Raw genomic sequence first — 19,527 nt, 5'->3', positions numbered from 1 at the left:
TAACCCAGCCCTGCCTCCACAATTCCTAGGGCCTGGAATTGTGGGTCTCCACCAGCACTGTGTCCTGTAGCTTTCTCTTTTCAGGGCAGCAGAGGTGGAGGGCTCCTGTGCATGTGGCCCTCGGTGCTCTCAGGGGCTGTGACTCAGCTTGCTCTCAAAGCTGCCCCAGGCCATGACCACTCCCCCGCAGCTCAGGTCCCTGGGTCCTGGTGCAGAGGAAAGCTCACCCTAGATGTGAGCCGAGCCGCGTGTCCGGGTTCTGAGTCAATGGCTATTCCCTGCCAGGCTCTAACTGCCCAACTGTGGGTACAAACTCTTGGGTTCTGTTCTGTTCTGTTATTTTGTTGAGATGAGCTCTCACTATGTAGCCAGGGCTGACCTGGGACTGTCAGCAATCCTCCTGCCTCAGCCTCACTCCTTCTCTGACCCTGAATACTGGGGTCACAGGGTCACCATCATACCACCCTATCCCTATTATTTGTGGTTTCTGGGTTTTGAGACAGGGCCTGACGGTGCCTGAGCCCCATTTGTACGGTGTTGGAAATGGTGGCCAGAGCATTGTTCATGTTAGACAAGTGCGGCCACCATACTTTGTGGGGCTTTAAGTGAGTTCCCACTTAGTGCAGACTTGCTTCAAATTCGCAGCTAATTCTCCTGCCTCCGTTTCTTGGGTGCTGAATTACAGGTGCTTGCCATGGTGGGAGGGAGTGTTCTGGACACGGGCACACACACGAGTGTGTAGTGTGTGGCTGCCATGGTGGGAGGGAGTGTGCTGGACACGGGCACACACGTGTGTGTAGTGTGTGGCCCCCAGGTGGAGAGTGTGGGGCTTCTTTCCCTCTCCGCCTTATTCCCCTGAGACACGTTCTGTCGCAGGAGCCAGGCTGCGAGCCCCAGTCCCTGTAGTCTCCACCTCCTGTGTCCTGAGGTCACAGGAGCTCGAGGCCACGCTGGCTTTTTGTGTGGGTACTAGGATTTGAACACATGTCCTCACTGGACAGCGAGGGCTCTTACCCAGAGCCCTCTCCAAGCCCTTCCTAAGGCCTCTTCCTTGTAAAGATTTAGGTATTTGTTTTATGTGTGAGTACTCTGTCTGCGTGTGTGCCTGAGGGCCAGAAGAGGGTGGCGTCAGATCCTATTAACATGGTTGGGAGCCACCTTGTGTCAGGACTCCTGACAGAGCAGCCAGTGCTCTTAACTGCTGAGCCATCTCTCCAGCCCCCACCCCACCCTGTGCTTTACTTGAGATAGGATTGGCACAGTATAAAATGAATCACTTGAGAGTAGATTGTTTTTTATCGTATTCACAGAAGTCAGCCATCCTTTCTCTCTAGTTCCAGAATATTCCATCAGTCTCCCCCATCAGCAGCTGTGCCTCCCTTCCCTGTCCCAAATGACTTCCTGTCTCTGGGTTCTGTCCTGGAGCCCCACGTCCGTCCTCAGGTTCTCTCCATGCTGTGGTGGGTGTCAGAGCCCCGCCTCCTCCAGCAGTGAGGAGACACCATGTGTGCCTGCATTCATGTGCTGGGGTCCTACGTGGCCTGTGTCCCTGTGGGGTTGTCTGACTGTCGCTCACAATGGCTGCCCCTCACCCACTGGCCCAGCCAGTCCTGACAGGACCTTGTTTGCACACCAGAGAGGAACAAGTCCTCCTTCTCTCCGCACTACTTAGAAAGTGTGTGTGTGTGTGTGTCCCCTCCCCTGCTGCCTCTGCCCCTACATCTGGTCTAACAGCCAAGCTACTGCTCTGGTCAGTGAGGGACAGGGTCAGGACAGGGAAAGATCCACCTCCTACCCCAGCTCCTGGGCCTGAACTTCATATTCCCAAAGGGATGTTTCTGTGTGTGTCCATACGTGTGTGTGGCTTGTGTGCCTACCTGTGCCTGCATTCCCGTGGGTCCCAGTAGGAGTGGGACAGCCGAGCCATGGTTCTGAGTGGGTCTTCCACAGTGCTGATCTCCAGCAAGTCTGACTGTTCCATTGTCTGTTTCAGAGGGTGCTGGTCCAAGCCACAGGCTCAACTCCCAAGGGTGCCCCGATGCAGCCACTCACACTTCCCAGAGTCCAGCCGGTGCCACCCCAGGTAAGGACCTTTGGCACCTAGCAGTTGTGAGCAGCCTCTGGCTTGTGAGCTGTTTCCTGTTGTTACTAGTGTCTAGGGTCACCAGGAAGCTCTGGAAGCCGTGTTAAAGAGAAAAAAATTCACCACTGGGTGGTTGTGATGCATGCCTTTAATCCCAGTACTTGGGAGGCAGAGGCAGGTGGATCTCTGTGAGTTCAAGACCAGCCTGGTCTAGAGAGAGAATTCTAGGACAGCCATGGCTACACAGAGAAACCCTGTCTCAAAAAGGAAAAGAAGAAGAAGGAAAAGCCACTTACCCATGCAGTAAGTGAAGGAAAGTGGTTTCTTCTTTGTTCTCAGAGGCACTTGCCCACCGCAGCAGGCCAGGCTGGCCTCGGGCCACCTGAAGCTCTGTAAAAGGCACAGGGCTTGCCGGGCAATGGCGCACACCTTTAATCCCAGCATTCGAGAGGCAGAGGCAGGAGGATCTCTGCGTTCAAGGCCAGCCTGGTCTACAGAGCTAGTTCCAGGACAGCCAGGGCTACACAGAGAAACCCCCATCTGGAAAAACAAAACCAAACAAAAAGTCCCAGGGTTAAGTGGCCTTTGCTTTTGAGGGGCTGCCTCCTGGCTGTAGGCAGGGAGTGGGTGACCGTGACCTTGTCAAAGACTGGGGAACGTGTACAGATTCCCAGAAAGCACCAAGCACCAGGGGTCTACAGGATCACCAGGACCTGGCCAATGGCACTGTAGGAGGAGGCACACCAACACCAGCACAAGCCTAGAGGCCCCGCCCCCCAGGTCTGGATGCCCCTGTCAGGCTTCCTCTCCCTCCCTCTCCTTGGGGATTCCACTTAGAGCTCAGAGCCCCCAAGTTGTGTGTGGGCATTGTACTCTGGGACCCCAGAAAGTCACCACCAAGCCCGCTGAGATGGTTCCCCACAGACTGGCTGGGGAAGAGGCTGAAGTTTGGGCCACAGCACACTGGATATCTACTCTAAGGCCTCTGCCCAGGGCTAGGCTGCCCACCACAGGGGAGAGGAGGTTGTGGGGATGGGGCAGCCGAGTGGGGGATGTGAGTAGGGGTGGGGGGAGGGGAGGCAGGATGTGGGGGACAGTGGAGTGGTATCACAGGTGCCTCTGTCCCTCTTCAACCCCTCTCCAGACTTGTCTCTGTCTCCACCCCAGTCTTCGTCTTCCCATCTCCCACCCCTGCAGGGGACCACACACCCTCTGCCATACCTGAAACAGGTAGCTTTCCTCCGTGACAGCCACAGCATCCCTAGTCCAACCCACATGGGACAGAGGCTGCTTAGCTGCTGCCTAAACCAGGCACAGCACTGCACTTAGGAGGTGGAGGGTCAGGAGTTCAAGGTCATCCTCAGCTACATGAGGCTGCCTCATGGATACTTAGGTACATGCATACATCACTAAGCTCTGTGTCCATGGACCCGAGCAGCATCACCCGTGGCGAGGCCCTGTGTGACTTGCACCTACATGTCGTTGCAGGTGCAGCATGTGTACCCGGCGCAGGTGCAGTACGTGGAGGGCGGGGATGCAGTCTATGCCAATGGAGCCATGTACGTGTCTCCCGTGGGGCCCGGGACACCACAGATTCTCCACTCCAGTGTTCTCTATGGGGCTCGTGTGGAATCATGCCCCCAGGGTTATGTCCCTTCCTGTCCTGAGATCTGAGTTCAGAACCACTGGCCTTATGCTCTTAGCTTCTAGAAAACTTTATAAAAATATCAAACCAAAGCCACAGTCCCCTGGAGAACAATAGCCCGGGAACTTTCCCTCTAGGCCATTTACAAAGCTTTTTTTCCAATTTTTAAGCTCTTCTGAAACTTTCTAGAATTTTCTTTCTTCTATCTCTCTCTTGTGTGTGTGCATTTGTAGTGGTGATGCATACTTGTGTGTGTGTGTGTATGAGAGAGAGAGAGAGAGAGAGAGCGAGAGAGAGAGAGAGAGAGAGAGAGAGAGCGCCTGAGTGTAGTGCCCATCGAGACCGGCAGGGGTGTCACGTCTCCTGGGGCTGGAGTCACAGGTGGCTGTAGGTGGCTGTGAGCTGTGGAGTGGGTGCTGGGACCAAACCTGGGTCTTCTGCAGGAACAGCAAGCCCTCCAGCCCTGTGTCTTCTTGGTGTGTATTTGTTATAAAATGGTGGCACTTTCTGTCCCACAGTCGAGCGGCCTATGCCTACAACCCAGACCCTCAGCTCTACGCCCCCAGCAGTGCAGCGTCTTACTTTGAGACTCCAGGTGGTGCTCAGGTGACAGTGGCAGCCTCGTCCCCACCGGCAGTCCCCTCTCACGGCATGGTGGGCATCACCATGGATGTTGCAGGGACTCCCATCGTGTCTGGAGCAGGAGCCTACCTCATCCATGGGGGCATGGACAGCACAAGACACTCCCTGGCCCACACTGCACGCTCCTCGCCTGCCACGGTATGTACAGAGGCCCTGCGGGCAGCTGTAGCCCTGCTAGCCTAGGCATCTGACGCACGCGCGGGGAGGTGAGCAGGAAGGACCAGGCCGTGAGAATGTTGGGGAGCAGAGCCCCTGCTGGTGGTCCTATTCTCACTGGCAGCCTCCCAGGCCCCCCCACACACACACACACGAGGCTGTGCTGCAGCAGGTTGCAGCCTCCTGATGCAGTTCAGTTCGCTGCTCTCCTGCTTTACATAAAACTTCATTTGGACTTTGGGGTTTTACAGGAAAGGGGAGCTGAGACAGGGTTCTGCTGTGTCCCAGGCTGGTCCAGAACTTACCCTGAAATGTAGGCTGACCTCAGACCCAGTCCTCTGCCTCAGCCTCCCAGGTATCCAGCTGCATCTCTGCTTTTGATGTTTATTGCTATTTTATTATCTTTTAAATCACCACACACTCACACCCGCTCTTTGACGCAGAGCCCTGTGGGACTTGATGTGTGTAGGTTCCTGGATTCCCATGGCACATCCTCCACCAACCCCACAAACACCCTGGCCTAGATGCTGGCAGCTGTGGGTCTGTTGTGTCTGCTCTGACACTTGTGGGCTGTCAGAAGCAGAGTCGCTGGCTGCCCTGGGGCTGGCTTCCTGCCCTCACCATGCGGCCATCAGACCCTGACTTGAGTTCACAGTTCCTTATGTGCCCAGCTGGAGGCCTCTGGCTGGGAGCACAGTGAGCAATTCAGGCTGAGCAGTCAGGGTGCTGTCTTTGCTCCTGGGGGCGGGGGTGGGAAATGCCTCCAAGTGGGGTTGCTGTCCAGTCCACCTCCCATTGCCCAGCGGTACTTTTAGTCACCTTGTTCGGGAGTCAGAGTTGCTTCCTTGCCAGCACTGGAGCTCTTGACATTTCTTTTGATTCTCTCTATCTTGGTAGGCGAATCATGGAGCCTCTCTGTGGTGATAATTTGGGTTTTCTAGCTGGGGACGATAGCCAGCCAGGTGCCAGCCCTGTGGCTGAGTGTCACTTGAATAGTCTGCTTAAGGCTCAGCTGGTGTCTTCCTGCTCCTGAGTGTGGAGAAGCCTTTATGTCCCAGACACAAATTCCCATCAGACACATGATTTGCAAACATTTCCTGTGTCTGTGCTTTCTTTTCTAAATTGTTTAAATTGAGGGTCTTGGGAGATGGCTCAGTGCTTAAATGTGCAAGCACAGGGACCTGAGTTTGGCTCCTCAAATGCTTGTGAGTGCTGGGGAGGCACACCTGTAACTCCAGGGTCCCTGGGGCAAGCTCTCTAGGGATTAGCCATATCCGTGAGCTCTGAGTTTGATTGAGAGCGCCTGCCTCATTGAAGACAGTGGAAGAGCAACCTAAAGCATCATTCCTACTATGGACCTTGACCTAACCGTGTGCGCACACACGTGCAAATATTCACGCCAGTTCCATATATTCTCTCTTCCTATATCCATCGAGACCCCAGCAGCCAGCCCCGAGGACAGGTGTGAGATCAGGCCACTTGCTTTCTGAGAGCTGTGAGGTTCCAGTGCTGTGCTTGCTGCTCTAGCAGACACCTGAGCCTGGCAGCATGGGACACATAGAACCCTGTCCCTCAGTGGGCGGGCTGGGGAACTTACTGTGGAGTTCTCACAGCCTAGAGCATTTCTATAAGATGCCATCGCCCCCCCCCCCCAGGAACCGCAGTGTCCACTGTGTGTCTCGAATGTGCAAACATGAGCACTTGAGTCTGGGTCCCCAGAACCCATGAAAGTGCCAGATGGACTGATGGGCATGGGGCCCACTGGTCATTTCTGCCTCTGGAGGGGGAGACAGGATGCTTGGAGCAGCTGCGGTCAACACTGACATCAAAAACACGTACTTTAAAGGGGTAGACAGTATTTCAAGTTAACAGTTCTTTTTGTTTCCTTGTATCTTTTTTATCTTTAAAGTCTTTTATTGTTGTTATCATTATCATTGGCAGTTTGACATGGAGGAAACTTTGAATGTGTGGACTGGTGTCTTTCCTCAAGTCTGGGATGTTTTCAGATATTATTTCTTCAGATTCCAAGTTGCTCTCCTTCCCCTGCTCTAGAACCACTGGTGGGGTCTTTGTTTTATGGGACCTCGTCCTTGTTTGTCCTTCTGCTCTTAGCTCCTTGGCCATAGAAAGTTGACCTAGGTCATAAGCCCACTGTGTTGTCCTGGGCCTCAGGATGGCCCTGTGTGCAGACTCATCTGTCTGTATTTGGATGTGCCATCATTTTCTGTAGCAAAGAGTTTCTTCAGCACCATTGTGTGGAAGCCCTAGCTGCCCCATCCTTCCGTCCTCCCAGGGTTTGCTGTTGAAGCAGTTGTCACTGATCAATTGTTTGATTACCTTTCTGGGCCACAGTGAAATCTGTATTCTTTGTCATGGTGAGCCCTGCAATCTGTTGGGAGCCGAGAACCAGCCGCGTTGATGGACCGGCCTCTAGGGGCCATGTGGGACGTCTGGGTTCTCTTGCTGCCGCCGTCTGGTTGTTGGATGAGGTGTCAGCCGGTGGCTGCACACTCGTTACTTGCATGAGGTCTCCTGTGTATCCACCGCTCTTCTGGGAGGGGAGGTGGTCCCGACTTCGCCCTCGCTCCAGATGTGGTTATTTTACATGCCGACTGCGTGTGGGGAGCTCGCAGATGTGGCAAGACTCCATGTTGCAGCTAAGTTTAGAGACTGCCAACCCTGCAGTCTGAGTGTGACGTTAGGTACGGCGACTCACAGTGAGGAAGGACAGCTGCTTGCTTTTGTGAGGATAGGGTTCTTTCCACACAGTCCCTGTAAGCTGGGAGAGCAGGTGGAGACGCAGAGCGGAGGCCTTGCCACCCTCCAGACCCAGAGATAGTAGAGATCCGTACAGATGTACACGTTCAAGTCCTCTAGTTTTTTGATAACTAGAGAAGATAGTTATCTTTATTTTTAATACATTAATGGTGACTTATAATGGGCCAATTACTTTTAAAAGAGTGAATACATAGATTTGATTGTTCCACCATAAATTCTGTGGGAAACATTGTTAGGTTTAATTCCTTCTTGTTGCTTGAGAGGTTTGGGTTTTGTTTTGGGAGAGACACATTTGCCATCTTCCTGCCTCATCCTCCCAAGCAATGGTGCTCCTCCCCCACATCTGGCCTGATAAATATAACCCTTAAAAACAAAATTTGGGCCAGATGTGGTGGTGCACACTTTTAATCCCAGCACTCAGGAGACAGAGGTAGGAGGATCTTTGTGAGTTCCAGGCCAGCCAGCGCTGTACAGTGAGACCCTGTCTCAAATTTAAAAAGACAGACAGACAGACATAGGGCCTGGGGAGTAAGTAGATGGTGGGTAAGGGGCCTACTGAGCAAGCATGGGCCCTATGAAAGCAAGGCATGGAGGTGCACAGGTGTCATCCCAACCGGGGACAGGAGCGTCCCTGGGGCCCGCGGGCAAGCCCAGCAGAGTTAGCAGGCTGTAGGTTCCCCACCGCAATCCCCCAGCTCTCTTTCATTGGGGACCTCAGCAGTTTTAATAGTGTAACCGAGTTATTAGCTCAGGTTCAAACCTGCTGTAGCTCACTGTCCACCTCCTGGACGCTGTCTTGAAGGGCTCCTCCTCCACATTCAGATACTCACCCAGTCACCCCTGCTGCCCTCTGCTGCTGGCACGCCCGCCTGTGCCCAACACTGGCAGCGTGCCCAACACTGGCAGGAGCAGAAGGTGCTCGCAGTGCCTGCTGTGCTGTGTGACAGCTCATGTCCTGGCTCATCCGGTATCACTGTGGGAGATCACAGGGCCATCATGACTCCAGGGCCTCCGAAGCCGTGGCCTCACTTTCTCTTATCACACTGTCTGTGTTTATTGTGTGTGCGTGCACATCCCAGTGCATGCTTGTGAGGTCAGAAGGTCAGAGGGCCGCTTGTGGGAGTGGACTCTCTCTTTCCATGGGATCCTAGGGATTGAACTCAGGTCACCAGGCTTGGTGTCAAGCACCTTTACCCACCCTGGGCCCCCTCTCCCGAACACAGTTCTAGGGAGCCTGGTGAGCGAAACCCAACGGGAGCCTCTGCTGTCCTGGATGTTAGCTCCTGCTGCAGGGCCAGCTCGTGCTCCACAGTCACATGGCACTGCCACAGCCAGGCATCGTAACTGCAGCTCGCCCCTCCTCCACCCCACCCGGGGCCTCAGCCCAGGTCACTACTCCGTCCCCCTGTGTCCCCCAGCTCCTCATCAGGCATGACCCCCAGTCCCTGAGCAGGGCTCAGTGTCACCTGCTGTCCCCAGCAATGGGGCGGTTTGGGATGTGTAGCTCTGGCCTGGCTCACATCTGAGTTCACACAACTGTGCAGAAGTTTGGTTCTCAGGGCCTGAGGAGAGGGCTTAGTGGTGACGTTTCTGGCCCCTTCAGCCCCCACCTGAGAAACTGGGCATGGTGGGGTCTGCCTGCGGCCCCAGTGCTGAGGAGGATCGCAGGAGCTTGCTAGTGAGTCAGCGAGCCCCAGGTCAGGAGAGAGACCCTGTGTCAAAAGATAAGGGGGAGAAGTAACTCAGTGGCCCTCACAGAGGACCCGGCCTGCAGTGGCTCACAGCCATCTGAAATTCCAGTTGCAGGGAATATGACACCCTCTCTGGCCTCTGCAGGCACCAGGCACATGCACTTACTGCACTGACAGACAGACACGCACTTACTGCACTGACAGACAGACACGCAAGCCAAACACCCACATACATAAAGAGCAACACACGTGAGTGAGGAGACCCACTGAGGAGGACCCTGCTATTTCCTCGGCCTGCAGAGAGATGCATAGCTGGGCTCCTGGTGCCTTGCGTCCTATGCTGAGATGTGATGTCAGCCACCACTGTCCCGTCTGCTGCTGTCTTGGGCTCTGGCTCAGGAGCATGGAGCAGGCTTGCGCCTGCCACAGCTTCACTCGCGCTAATGCCTGCTGCTCGCTGCTGCTGTTGTTTAGCTGCTAGTACAGGCTGGGGCTGGTGTGGCTGCCTGCCGCTAACCATCTGATCTCCTTCTCTCCCCCCCCCCCACCCACCCCACCACCTCTTTGGTTTTGTCCTGTCTCTGTACACATCTGCGTAGCTTGAAATGGCGATTGAGACTCTCCAAAAAAGCGAAGGCCTCGCCCCCCACAAAGGCGGCCTACTCAACAGCCACGTAAGTGCGCTGGGGCCCCGGACACCCTGCTCTGTCTGGAGTGTTCACAGATGTTAGAAAAGCCAGGGCTGTGACAGAATGCAGCCTTGCAGAGGCTAACGGGAGAGAGAAAAACACTAGCCAAAGATCCCAGAAGCCTTAGCCGGTGAGGAAGACCCCCATGCCCGCCCTCACACTGCTGCATGGATTTTAGACTTGAGGATGACACCCATGTCCCAGGCTTGTCCCTGCCAACCCAGACAGAAGGCTGGCAGGTCTTCCGCTAAGCTGTGCTGCATAACAATATCCTGTCTTAAAATGGAAAAGATGGACAAAGCGTAAGACCTGGGGATCCATTCTTGCTACCATTGCAAAGCAGGTGTTGGTGGCTCATACCTCACACTGAGGGAGGAGATCAGGGGTCAAGGTCACCCTCCACAGCATAGCAGGTCTGGGGTCAGGGGTCAAGGTCACCCTCCACAGCACAGCAGGTCTGAGGCTAGCAGAAGCCCCTGGTCCAGTTCCTAGCACCATGTGGAGCTCACAGCCATCTGACTCCATTTCCAGGGTATCTCATGCCTTTGAGGGCAGTGCATGCACATGGTACACAGACTTACATGCAAGCAAACACCTGTACACATGAAATAAGATACATCTAAAAATAGTGATGATAAAAATTAAATAATGAAACAAAAATACAACTTTCTAAAGGGGGAAGGTGGTTTGGGACTGGGTGGCCATGAAGGCCCTCAGCTCTGTAGTTTGGAAATGTAAGACAGGCAGCAGGCGGCAGACATTCTTGGCTTTGCTCTGTGATGGAGGCCTCTCAGGGAGCTGAGCGCCCTGGTTCAGACTCAGCATGGCCGGATGGGACTAGAACACCATAGGCTCGGTGTTTGGCCTGGGGAGCTAAGAGGGAATGTTCAGCTCTCTAACACCCCCAAATGCCTCCTGTCTAGCTGGTGGGCCTCCCGTGCTTTGGTATTTGTTTACTCAGAAGCAGGACCTTGCTATGTAGCCCAGACTGGCCCAAACTCCACATACTCCTGCCCAGGGCTGGGTGTAGCTGCTGGGACCACAGGCCTGACTGTTAGGTATTTGATTTTTTGTTTATTGAGACAGACTTTCCTGTGGCCCAGGCTGGCCTGGGTTTCACTATGTGTCTGAGGCTGGCTTTGAACTTGCAAGCTTCCTGTCCCAGACTCCTGAGGGCTGGGATGACAGGAGTGTGCCACCATTTCTGACTGGGTTGGACTGTGGCCATTGGCATTTCCCTGAGGCCTCTAACATCCGCTTTTTGTCCAGCTTGATCCTGTGAACCCCTCCCCCCCATATATTCTTGATGGCCTAGGTTCACAGTGGACTGGTGTAGGAGACTGTGACTCTCTGGGAAGAGGGGCAAATGCTGATCTAGAGAAAGGTCTAGAAGTCTTGAGGGTTTATAAGGTTGGTGCTGTCCCAGGCAGTGTGTGGCAAGTGTTCTGTCTCAGGAGGCAATGACAAGGACATTTCCTTCCTCCGGGGTTGGCTCCACCCCTCCAGGATGAACAGCCCCTGCACTGCTCAACGGTGTCCTGGGGACATCGCCTCCACTGCTAGACGGTGTCCTGGGGACAGCGCCCTCCACTCCTAGACGGTGTCCTGGGGACAGCGCCCTCCACTCCTAGACAGTGTCCTGGGGACAGCACCCTCCACTGCTAGACGGTGTCCTGGGGACAGCATCCAAGGAGCCTTTGGCATGTTCTAGGGAAGGCCACACACCACCCAGGTTACACCTTGAGGAGAAGCCTGGGATTGGCCACAGGCTCGGACTGAAGGCAAATAAATGACTGTGACCATCAACAGCCGGAGGAGGCACTCCAGGAAAGCCATCTGTGGGGACAGAGTCCCTAAGGTGTTGTGTTTGTAGGACATTCAAAACATTTGCGGGGACACCTGCAGCCTCCACCCCAAAGGTTCCCTGCAGGCTCCTATGGACAAGTGTCCCCTCCTTTCTACGACCCCTTACCTTGGACTTTGGTCCTTAAGTGTCCTTCGTGCCAAGGTGCTGGGCGCCTGCATGAACAACTCCAGCTCTGCCGCTGCCTCATGGAGCTGTGAGGAGGTCAAGGGCCCTGATGTGTGAGAGCCAAGTTCTCTCTGGATCCTTGTGCAGCGATGGGCCTGTGGCATCGGGCTGCGCTCGGGCCGGATCATGCCCGGCGGTCCTCAGTGTTCTAGCAAGTAGGAGGCCCATGGATGGCCCTAAAGTACTGGGTTCTGCATCAGGATGGGTAAGAGAAAAGGACACTGTCCCCAGCCAGTCAGAGATGGGCAGTGAAGCCAACTGATAGGCGTCAAGATGGAACGAAAGCCCTAGCACTCTGTCCCCAGGACCTCTACTCCTGGGGCACAGCACAGCTGAGAGCCTGGCACCCTAATTAGTGCCAGCCATGTCAGACTTTTGACAGGAGGGCCGTGTGTACCTGCTGGCCTGGGCGAGCAGGGAGGGAGTATGGCCAGGAGCCCTAGCTCAGTGCTCGGAGATCTGCATGCCCCTGATGAGTGAGCAGCCTTGGAGGCCGACTCCTACTCAGCCCCTTAAGCCCGCCTGGTTTAGCCAGAGGTAGAGCCAGCCCTCCACCTCTCCCAGACTGTGGCCTTCCATCTCCGAGAGCCAACTCTTGGTTCTGTAGTGCCAGAAAAACATGCCTGGGCCTTCTGAGCTCTCCAGCCACAGATGGCTCCAGCCTTCCATCCACTCTGCCAGTTGCCCTGCAAGCGTGGCACCAGCATTTTTGTTTGGAACCTCTGCTGTGTCCCCAGGGCAGCCCTTTGACTTGGGTTTCTGCTCTACGATGAGCATGTTCCCAGGGTGAGGGAGGAGGGACTCGGGAGGAGGGAGGCCAGGGGGAAGCCACATGGGTGTGCAGCGGTTGTGCCAGGGGCACCTTGCCTGACCCCAGAGTACACCCCCTGTTTAGAGAGGATCACAACCTGCTCCCCTCTGCAGTGGGGACCCAGCCATGTAGCCATGCAGCTGCCAGCCTGTTCCCTGACAGTGATTCCCCTTGGAGATGCTGCCCAGTCTGGGTCCAACGGGGTGCGTACACACGGGCACAGGACAGCCACTGGGTCAGGTCACATGACTGACTCCTGAGACAGAATCAAGACAGGAGGGCGCAGCACCCACAGGGAGCAGGTGGTAGAGTCTGGCGCCTCCCGAAGCCACAGCCTCTGTACACAGCCTCAGCCTGTGCCGTTCATTGACCCTCCGAGCCACCCCTAGGTGTAGGTTTTACCCAGAGCCCTCTGACTTTGGGGGTTGGGGCAGCAGGCCATCAGGGACCCCTGTGGCCTGGAGTGCAAGACTCCATGTCCACTGTCCTGTTTCTGCATCCAATCTGTCACTGTACTGTGGGTCCTCGAGACTTTGGTGTTCCTGGGTATGTGGTGCTGTGTCTGTTTCAGCCTGGAGACATAGCCCGATCTGTCTCCATCGTATGGGGGCTCATAAAATACAACAGAGAACACAGAGGCCAAAGTGTACATGCCTAGAAGCAATGAGTGGATGGATGCGTGGATGCATGTATTGATGGATGGGTGGGTGGATGGATGGTGGGTGGGTGGGCAGATGAATAGACAGAAGTGATTGACATATGTGTTCAGGGGACAGACATGAGTACCACACAGGTGGCTCTGTCACTACCCTTGCCAGCACAGGGAAGTGAGCCGCTTCCCTGGGACTCCAGGCCTTTGATGCCCATCTGTCCTCCAGCTCCAGTGGCTTCTGGATAATTACGAGACAGCGGAGGGCGTGAGCCTGCCCCGCAGCTCCCTGTACAACCACTACCTGCGCCACTGCCAGGAGCACAAGCTGGAGCCTGTCAATGCCGCGTCCTTCGGCAAGCTTATCCGCTCTGTATTCATGGGCCTGCGCACGCGGCGCCTGGGGACCAGGTGGGTGACAGCGACTAGGGCTCCCCAGAGCCCACAGGCCCAGTTCCAGCGGAGGCTTCTTGACTTGCAGTCGCCCAGAGTGGGGGTGGGGTATGCTAGGAGGAGATGGGTTTCACTCTCATTTTGTAAATTTTGTTGTTGAGTTTTTTGTTTGTATTGTGGGGTTGGGTTTTTTTTTTTTTATGTTTTGTTTTGTTTTTGAGACAGGATCTCACTAAGTAGCCCAGGCTGGCCTTGAACTCCCAGAGATCCACCCATTCCTGCTTCCTGAGTACTGGGATTAAAGGTGTGCACCACCATCACTCAGCTTCACAGCTCTTTTTGAAACAGGCAGTCATTCTGCCTTGCCCTCCTGAGTGCTGCGGTAGCCAGCCTGCATGCTGTCCAGTCACGGGGTCACTGTGCACTAGCAAAAGTGGGTTCTCCTTGGGAACAGATGAAGGAGGGAGGCACTGGGGGACAGTGGCAGAGGACAGCCATCTCTGCCGTGAAGGCCAGCTTCCAGGCTGGGGCTCATCTGTCCGTGTTGCCCCGAGCGTGGCAGGGTCACCTCCTCCTGCCTAGTGTGGTGCTGCACAGCTGTCTCCCAGCACTCAGGACATGTGGGCAGATTCCTGGGCTACAGTGCATTCAGGCCAGCTGGGAGACAGGGGTTTGGGGAAGATTCGGGAGACTGGGGAGATTGGGGAAGAATCGTCAGCCATAAACATAGTAGGCAGTTCTGGGCTGGACACAGCTGGCCTTTCCTACAATGCCAGCTGCCTGCCCGTCAGTGGCTGCTATGTGGAGAATGTCCCCATGAGCGCCAAGCCTAAGGAGAATGTCCCCACACAGTGCCTACCTTGTGCTGATTTGTTTCCAGGGGCAACTCGAAGTACCATTACTATGGGATCCGCCTGAAGCCGGACTCCCCTCTGAACCGACTGCAGGATGACACACAGTACATGGCCATGAGGCAGCAGCCCACACACCAGAAGCCCAGGTGGGTGACACCGGCCAGGCTGCCGGACCCACAGCCCCAGACCTAAGGTGCCGCCACAGTGTCTCCCAAACATGGCAGGCAAGACAGGCCGTTCTCCAAGTCTCCTGCTCTGCCTCTTGTGTGTTTGGGCAAATACGCAGTGGCGTGTGCTGTCAGATGTGGGGATCCTGTCCTCCGCCTGTGCCGCTTCCCACCCAGACCTTGGCAACACTAATTTTTTCATTTATTTTCTTTTTGGGTGTCTATATTTCTGATATTTTCTAGAAGACCACGTAGTTGAAACCACAGACCCTAATTGTCTTGTTTTATTGAGGTGTTGAGGACCTCAAATATTCTAAGAGGGGGCAGAGCTCCCCAGCTCCTCACAGGAGGATTCTAGGCAGGGCGACACCTGTGACCACACCCCAACCCCTCCCTGGGGATTCTAGGCGGGGCTCCACCCTGACCACACCCCCAGCCCCTCATTGGTTCCTTCCAGAACCAGCAAGACAGAAGCAAACCTTCACCCTTGTCAAGGGACTTTGCAGATAGCTCCTGTGCACCTCCGAGTACATTCTCCCTCCCCCAGGAGGCCTCAGCACATCCATCCCACACAGTGCTGCCTAGGACTCAAGGTGGCACATATGTCCCCTGACCAGGTACCGACCAGCCCAGAAGTCAGACAGCCTTGGGGACAGCGGCGCTCATGGCAGCCTGCATGGCACACCTGAGCAGGCCATGGCCACTCAGGGCCAACATCACCAGCAGTACATAGGTGAGCATGGGACCTGTTCCGATATGTAGGAACTTCTAGATGAACCGTCTTCCTGATATCACTGGGAATCCGGAATGATGGCTGTGTGCCCAAACAACAGCTAATTATTAGTGACCCTTCTGTACCCCATGCTGACTGTGAACCCCCAGTCCTCCCGAATGCTGGGTGACGGGTCTGTGGTATTGCGGGTGGGACCCAGGGCCCCGTGCATCGCAGCAAGTGCTCTAGCCAGGATCCAAGCCCAGCCCGTGTCGTCCCCTGGAGCCTGTATGTGTGACATGACATGCATGTGTTGTCTCTTCCAGATGTGTCCCATGTCTTCCCAGAGTTCCCAGCCCCTGACCTGAGCAGTGCGCTGCTGCAGGAGAGTATCACCCCTCATGATGTGAAGGCCCTGCAGCTGGTGTATCGCAGGCACTGTGAGGTGACGCCCTACTTGGCCAGACCCACCCCCACCTGCAGCTCCCAGGCACCACTGCCAGATCTGGGTCCCACATCCCCCCCAACATGGCCCCCTCCTGGGCACCACCTCTGCCCACTCTCTCTCACTAGCCCCTTTGGGGACCTCAGAAACTCCCACCGCTTCCCAGCGCACCAGGCATGTGACTGGGCCTATCCCCTGACAGGCCGTTCTGCTCCTAGGCCACCTTAGACGTTGTCATGAGCCTCCAGTTTCAGTACATCGAGAAGCTGTGGTTATCCTTTTGGAACTGCAAGGCCACCTCCAACGATGGCCGTGCCTCACTGCCTTCCAGGTGACACCCCAACCCCAGGACAGGGCAGGCAAATGTTCAGGCCGTATGCTCCCCAGTTTAATCCCAAGTCAATCTTCTGATCCCTTCCCTGTGTCTAAGCTGCCTGAGACATTGCTAGACACCCCTTCTCCCACGTCCTGCCAGCGCCTTCCTTCTCCAGCACCCTGTTCTGCTGCTGGACTGGGGACCCAGGGCCTTGGCACATGCTGGGCAGGGTGTCTTACCCCAAGTCATGCCCCCAGCTCTCTTGCCATAGCCCAGACTGGGGATGGCTTTGTCATCTTCCTGCCTCAGGTTCCTGAGAGTCAGGATAATAGCCTTGGGCTACCATGTTGTGAGCTGGCGCAGCAACTGCAGTGACTGCGTTACCTGAGCCACAGGCAGAGAGGGAGCAGTGCCGCTTCGTGGGGAACCAGAGGCCCCGATCCTGGTCCTTGCCCTGTCACTTTGTGCTCACCCTGTCTCCCCCTCCCACAGCGACGAGGAGCCAGAAGTCACCCTCCTCCCGAAGGACAAGCTCATCTGTCTGTGTAGGTGCGAGCCAATCCTGCAGTGGATGCGCAGCTGCGACCACATCCTGTACCAGGCGCTGGTGGAGACCCTTATCCCAGACGTGCTGCGGCCTGTCCCCAGTAAGCCACCCCGTCCTCAGGCCCTGCCCCCAGAGCCACCACTCAGCTCTGTGGTTCCCTCACCTGCCGACTCCTCCCCATTCCTGACCCCCAGAGACTCTGCCAGGCAGCAGGGTGCCAAGAGCTGGCCAGGGCAGGTGCCGGGCTTTCCAGAAGGTTCCCTGAAGGGCAGGTAAGGGCAGCCAAGAGTCACTTATTAGGAAAACCATTGTGGCCACCTCACTTTCAAGGGCATTGCCAGGCCACCATGGGCACCAGGGATGTTTGCTAGAGACAGCCAGGACCCGCACAGGCCCTTCTGGGCTCAGTGCCACAACCCCAGAGTGGGCAAGGAGCCCAGCTTCAGCTTTGAACACCTTCTCTGCAGGCAAGCTGTGTGTATGTGGGGCTTGGCCAGGGTGCCATTCTGCCTCTCAGTAAGACAATGATGTTGAAAACATATTTTCTTAAAATAAAATAAATTAAAATTAAAAACCACTAAAATCAGTCTGAAAATAAATTAAAATCAAAAGAAAAACAAAATTGAAAATATAAATTGCCTGATAATCCAGGCATAGTGGCACATACCTGTTATCGCAGCACTCAGGAGGCAGGGGCAGGAGGACCTCTGCATTCGAGACAGCCTGGGCTAAAGAGTGAGTTCCAGGATAGCCAGTAGAGAGACCCTCTCCCAAAAACAAAAACAGGAAGTCCAGTTTTCTTCTTACAGCAGGTCAGGATAAAATAAATTTGGATATTGACAGAATACACTTTGTATATACGTCTGTGCGTGTGTGTGTCTATATGCACTGTGCATATGAGTGAGTGTGCGTGTGTGCGCGTGCGTGTCTGACCCTGAGGCCGTGATACTGGGAACGTGTGCATCTTGATTGTAGGGCAGCTCAGGCAGTGCTGGGTGCTGGGCAAGTGTCCCTGGTCTCCATGCCAGGAGCTCCATGACTGTGACTGCCATGTGTGCTCTACCCCACTTACCCTGAGCCTCTGGTTCCCACCTCCAGGTTCTCTGACCCAGGCCATCAGGAACTTCGCCAAGAGCTTAGAGGGCTGGCTCATCAGTGCCATGAGCGGCTTCCCTCAGCAGGTCATCCAGACTAAGGTACCAGCACAAATGGGTCCGTGGGGCCCCTCGGCCTTTACGGTGACAAGAAGACCCCTGTGTCCCTCAGGTCACCTCCCCTGTGTGTCTGGGGATGTTGTGAGGGTGGAGGAGCTGGCGGGGAGAGGGCCGTGGAGGCGACAGAGGTGACGCTCCTGGGTCACTGCAGAGTGGACAGCTCCGACTTCCATCTCCTCCCAGCCATAAATCAGAGTCTTCACTATAAACCTGGGCCTCGGCGTGAAGTGCAAGTGAGGCCCCGGCAGTCCAGGACGTGTGTACAGGGCCGCGGGGGTGAAGGCAGCTCAGGAAATAACGTGTTTGCCACACAAATGTGAGGACCTGAGTTTGAGCCCCGGCACCACAAGAGCTGGGGGGCAGAGACTGTTCCTGGGGGCTCGCCGGGCCAGCTTCAGAGAGATTGGCTCAGAAAATGCAATGCAGGGGCCGGCGAGATGACTCAGTGGGTAAAAGCACTTGCCACCAAGTCTGATGGCCTGCATGCAATTCCTGGGACCCACATGATAGAAGAAGAGAACCAGCTCCCGTGATCACCTCTGACCTCTACACGCATACCATTACATGTGTGCACCTGGACATGCATAAGAAAAGCTAGGGTGGAGAGAGAAGACCCCCAGCCTCTGACCACCACACACACACACACACAAGCTAGCACGGTGGGCCTGAGGGTTCTAGGCCCCCACCTCTCCTTAGCCCAAAGGTTCTTCCGACTCATGATCCTCCTGCCTCAGTTCCCTGAGTGCTAGGACATCCCACTGCACCAGGATCTGCATCTTTACCATCTACTGAGGCTTCTAGAAGCAAGGACAACCACACCACCAGGAAGGAAAGCCCTTATAGAGGTTCCCCATGATGAGCCAGCTGGCGGCAGTTGAGACCTTCATGCATGCCTCCCGCCCCCAGTCCTTATGTATGGGTCCCTTGCCTGTTGTAGCAGTGCCGTGGAGGAAGGGCTTATCATGGAGTGTGGCTGGAGGCACAGTGGGTCATGCACTGAGCAGTGCCTAGAGACAGTCTGCCATGGTGGAGCTGCTCTGCCACAGTGGGATAGGTTTTTTTGTCTCAGTTTTGCAATCTGGCTAATTCCTCAAGGGCCGAGTGAAGCGTGTCTCTGTCAGGCCAACGTTTAAGACGCCCACATAGGTGGTGTCACAGGCCCCCTTACCTACAGGTTCCTCTGCCCCGCCCCTTCCTCCCTCTGACATCCGAGTCCTACAGGCCTGCGGGAGCAGGGTGATGAGGTGCGCACAGGTGTGCCAGTGTCCGCTGCCTGCTCCCACGTCCCTCATGCAGGGCCTCTGCTGACTGTGTTACCGCGTCCCTCACAGGTGGGCGTCGTGAGTGCCTTTGCACAGACCCTGCGGCGCTACACGTCCCTCAACCACCTGGCTCAGGCGGCGCGCGCTGTGCTGCAGAACACATCACAGATCAACCAGATGCTGAGCGACCTCAACCGCGTGGACTTTGCCAATGTTCAGGTGACTTGGCAGTGCTGTCTGCTTGCCCTGCTGTGCTCCACTGGGTGCTCACCGCGCAGGCTGGCCCGCAAACCCACAGCTGCGCCACAGCGGGCAGCCATCCCTCCCTGGCCTGTACATCGGCAGTGGGAAGCCTGAGGCTGGCTCGTGCCCCACCTGCCCGCCTTGCTGTGGTGCAGATCCGCTTTGTAGCCGGCTTAGCCCAGCCGCACTCCTGTCTGC

The 19,527-nt window shown here is 55.7% G+C and overlaps 1 protein-coding gene across 2 annotated transcripts in view; it reads left to right on the top strand.

Annotated features, from left to right (window-relative positions):
- Rfx2 (regulatory factor X2) overlaps window positions 1–19,527 on the top strand; it is a 62,088-nt gene that overhangs the window by 31,929 nt on the left and 10,632 nt on the right. Inside the window, exons 3-14 of one of the 2 annotated variants that reach the window (XM_057771763.1) lie at window positions 1,994–2,083; window positions 3,572–3,642; window positions 4,247–4,508; window positions 9,595–9,669; window positions 13,406–13,587; window positions 14,450–14,569; window positions 15,208–15,323; window positions 15,629–15,747; window positions 15,966–16,078; window positions 16,556–16,710; window positions 17,709–17,806; window positions 19,156–19,305. In XM_057771763.1, the coding sequence (XP_057627746.1) occupies window positions 1,994–2,083; window positions 3,572–3,642; window positions 4,247–4,508; window positions 9,595–9,669; window positions 13,406–13,587; window positions 14,450–14,569; window positions 15,208–15,323; window positions 15,629–15,747; window positions 15,966–16,078; window positions 16,556–16,710; window positions 17,709–17,806; window positions 19,156–19,305 (1,551 nt within the window). The remainder of the gene's footprint in view (window positions 1–1,993; window positions 2,084–3,571; window positions 3,643–4,246; window positions 4,509–9,594; window positions 9,670–13,405; window positions 13,588–14,449; window positions 14,570–15,207; window positions 15,324–15,628; window positions 15,748–15,965; window positions 16,079–16,555; window positions 16,711–17,708; window positions 17,807–19,155; window positions 19,306–19,527) is intronic. The other variant, XM_057771764.1, reaches the window with a different exon arrangement.

Source organism: Chionomys nivalis, chromosome 6 (genome assembly GCF_950005125.1).
Source record: "Chionomys nivalis chromosome 6, mChiNiv1.1, whole genome shotgun sequence".
Lineage (NCBI taxonomy): Eukaryota > Metazoa > Chordata > Mammalia > Rodentia > Cricetidae > Chionomys > Chionomys nivalis.
Note: the sequence above shows the minus strand (reverse complement) of the source record. Positions and strands in the feature narration are given on the sequence as shown.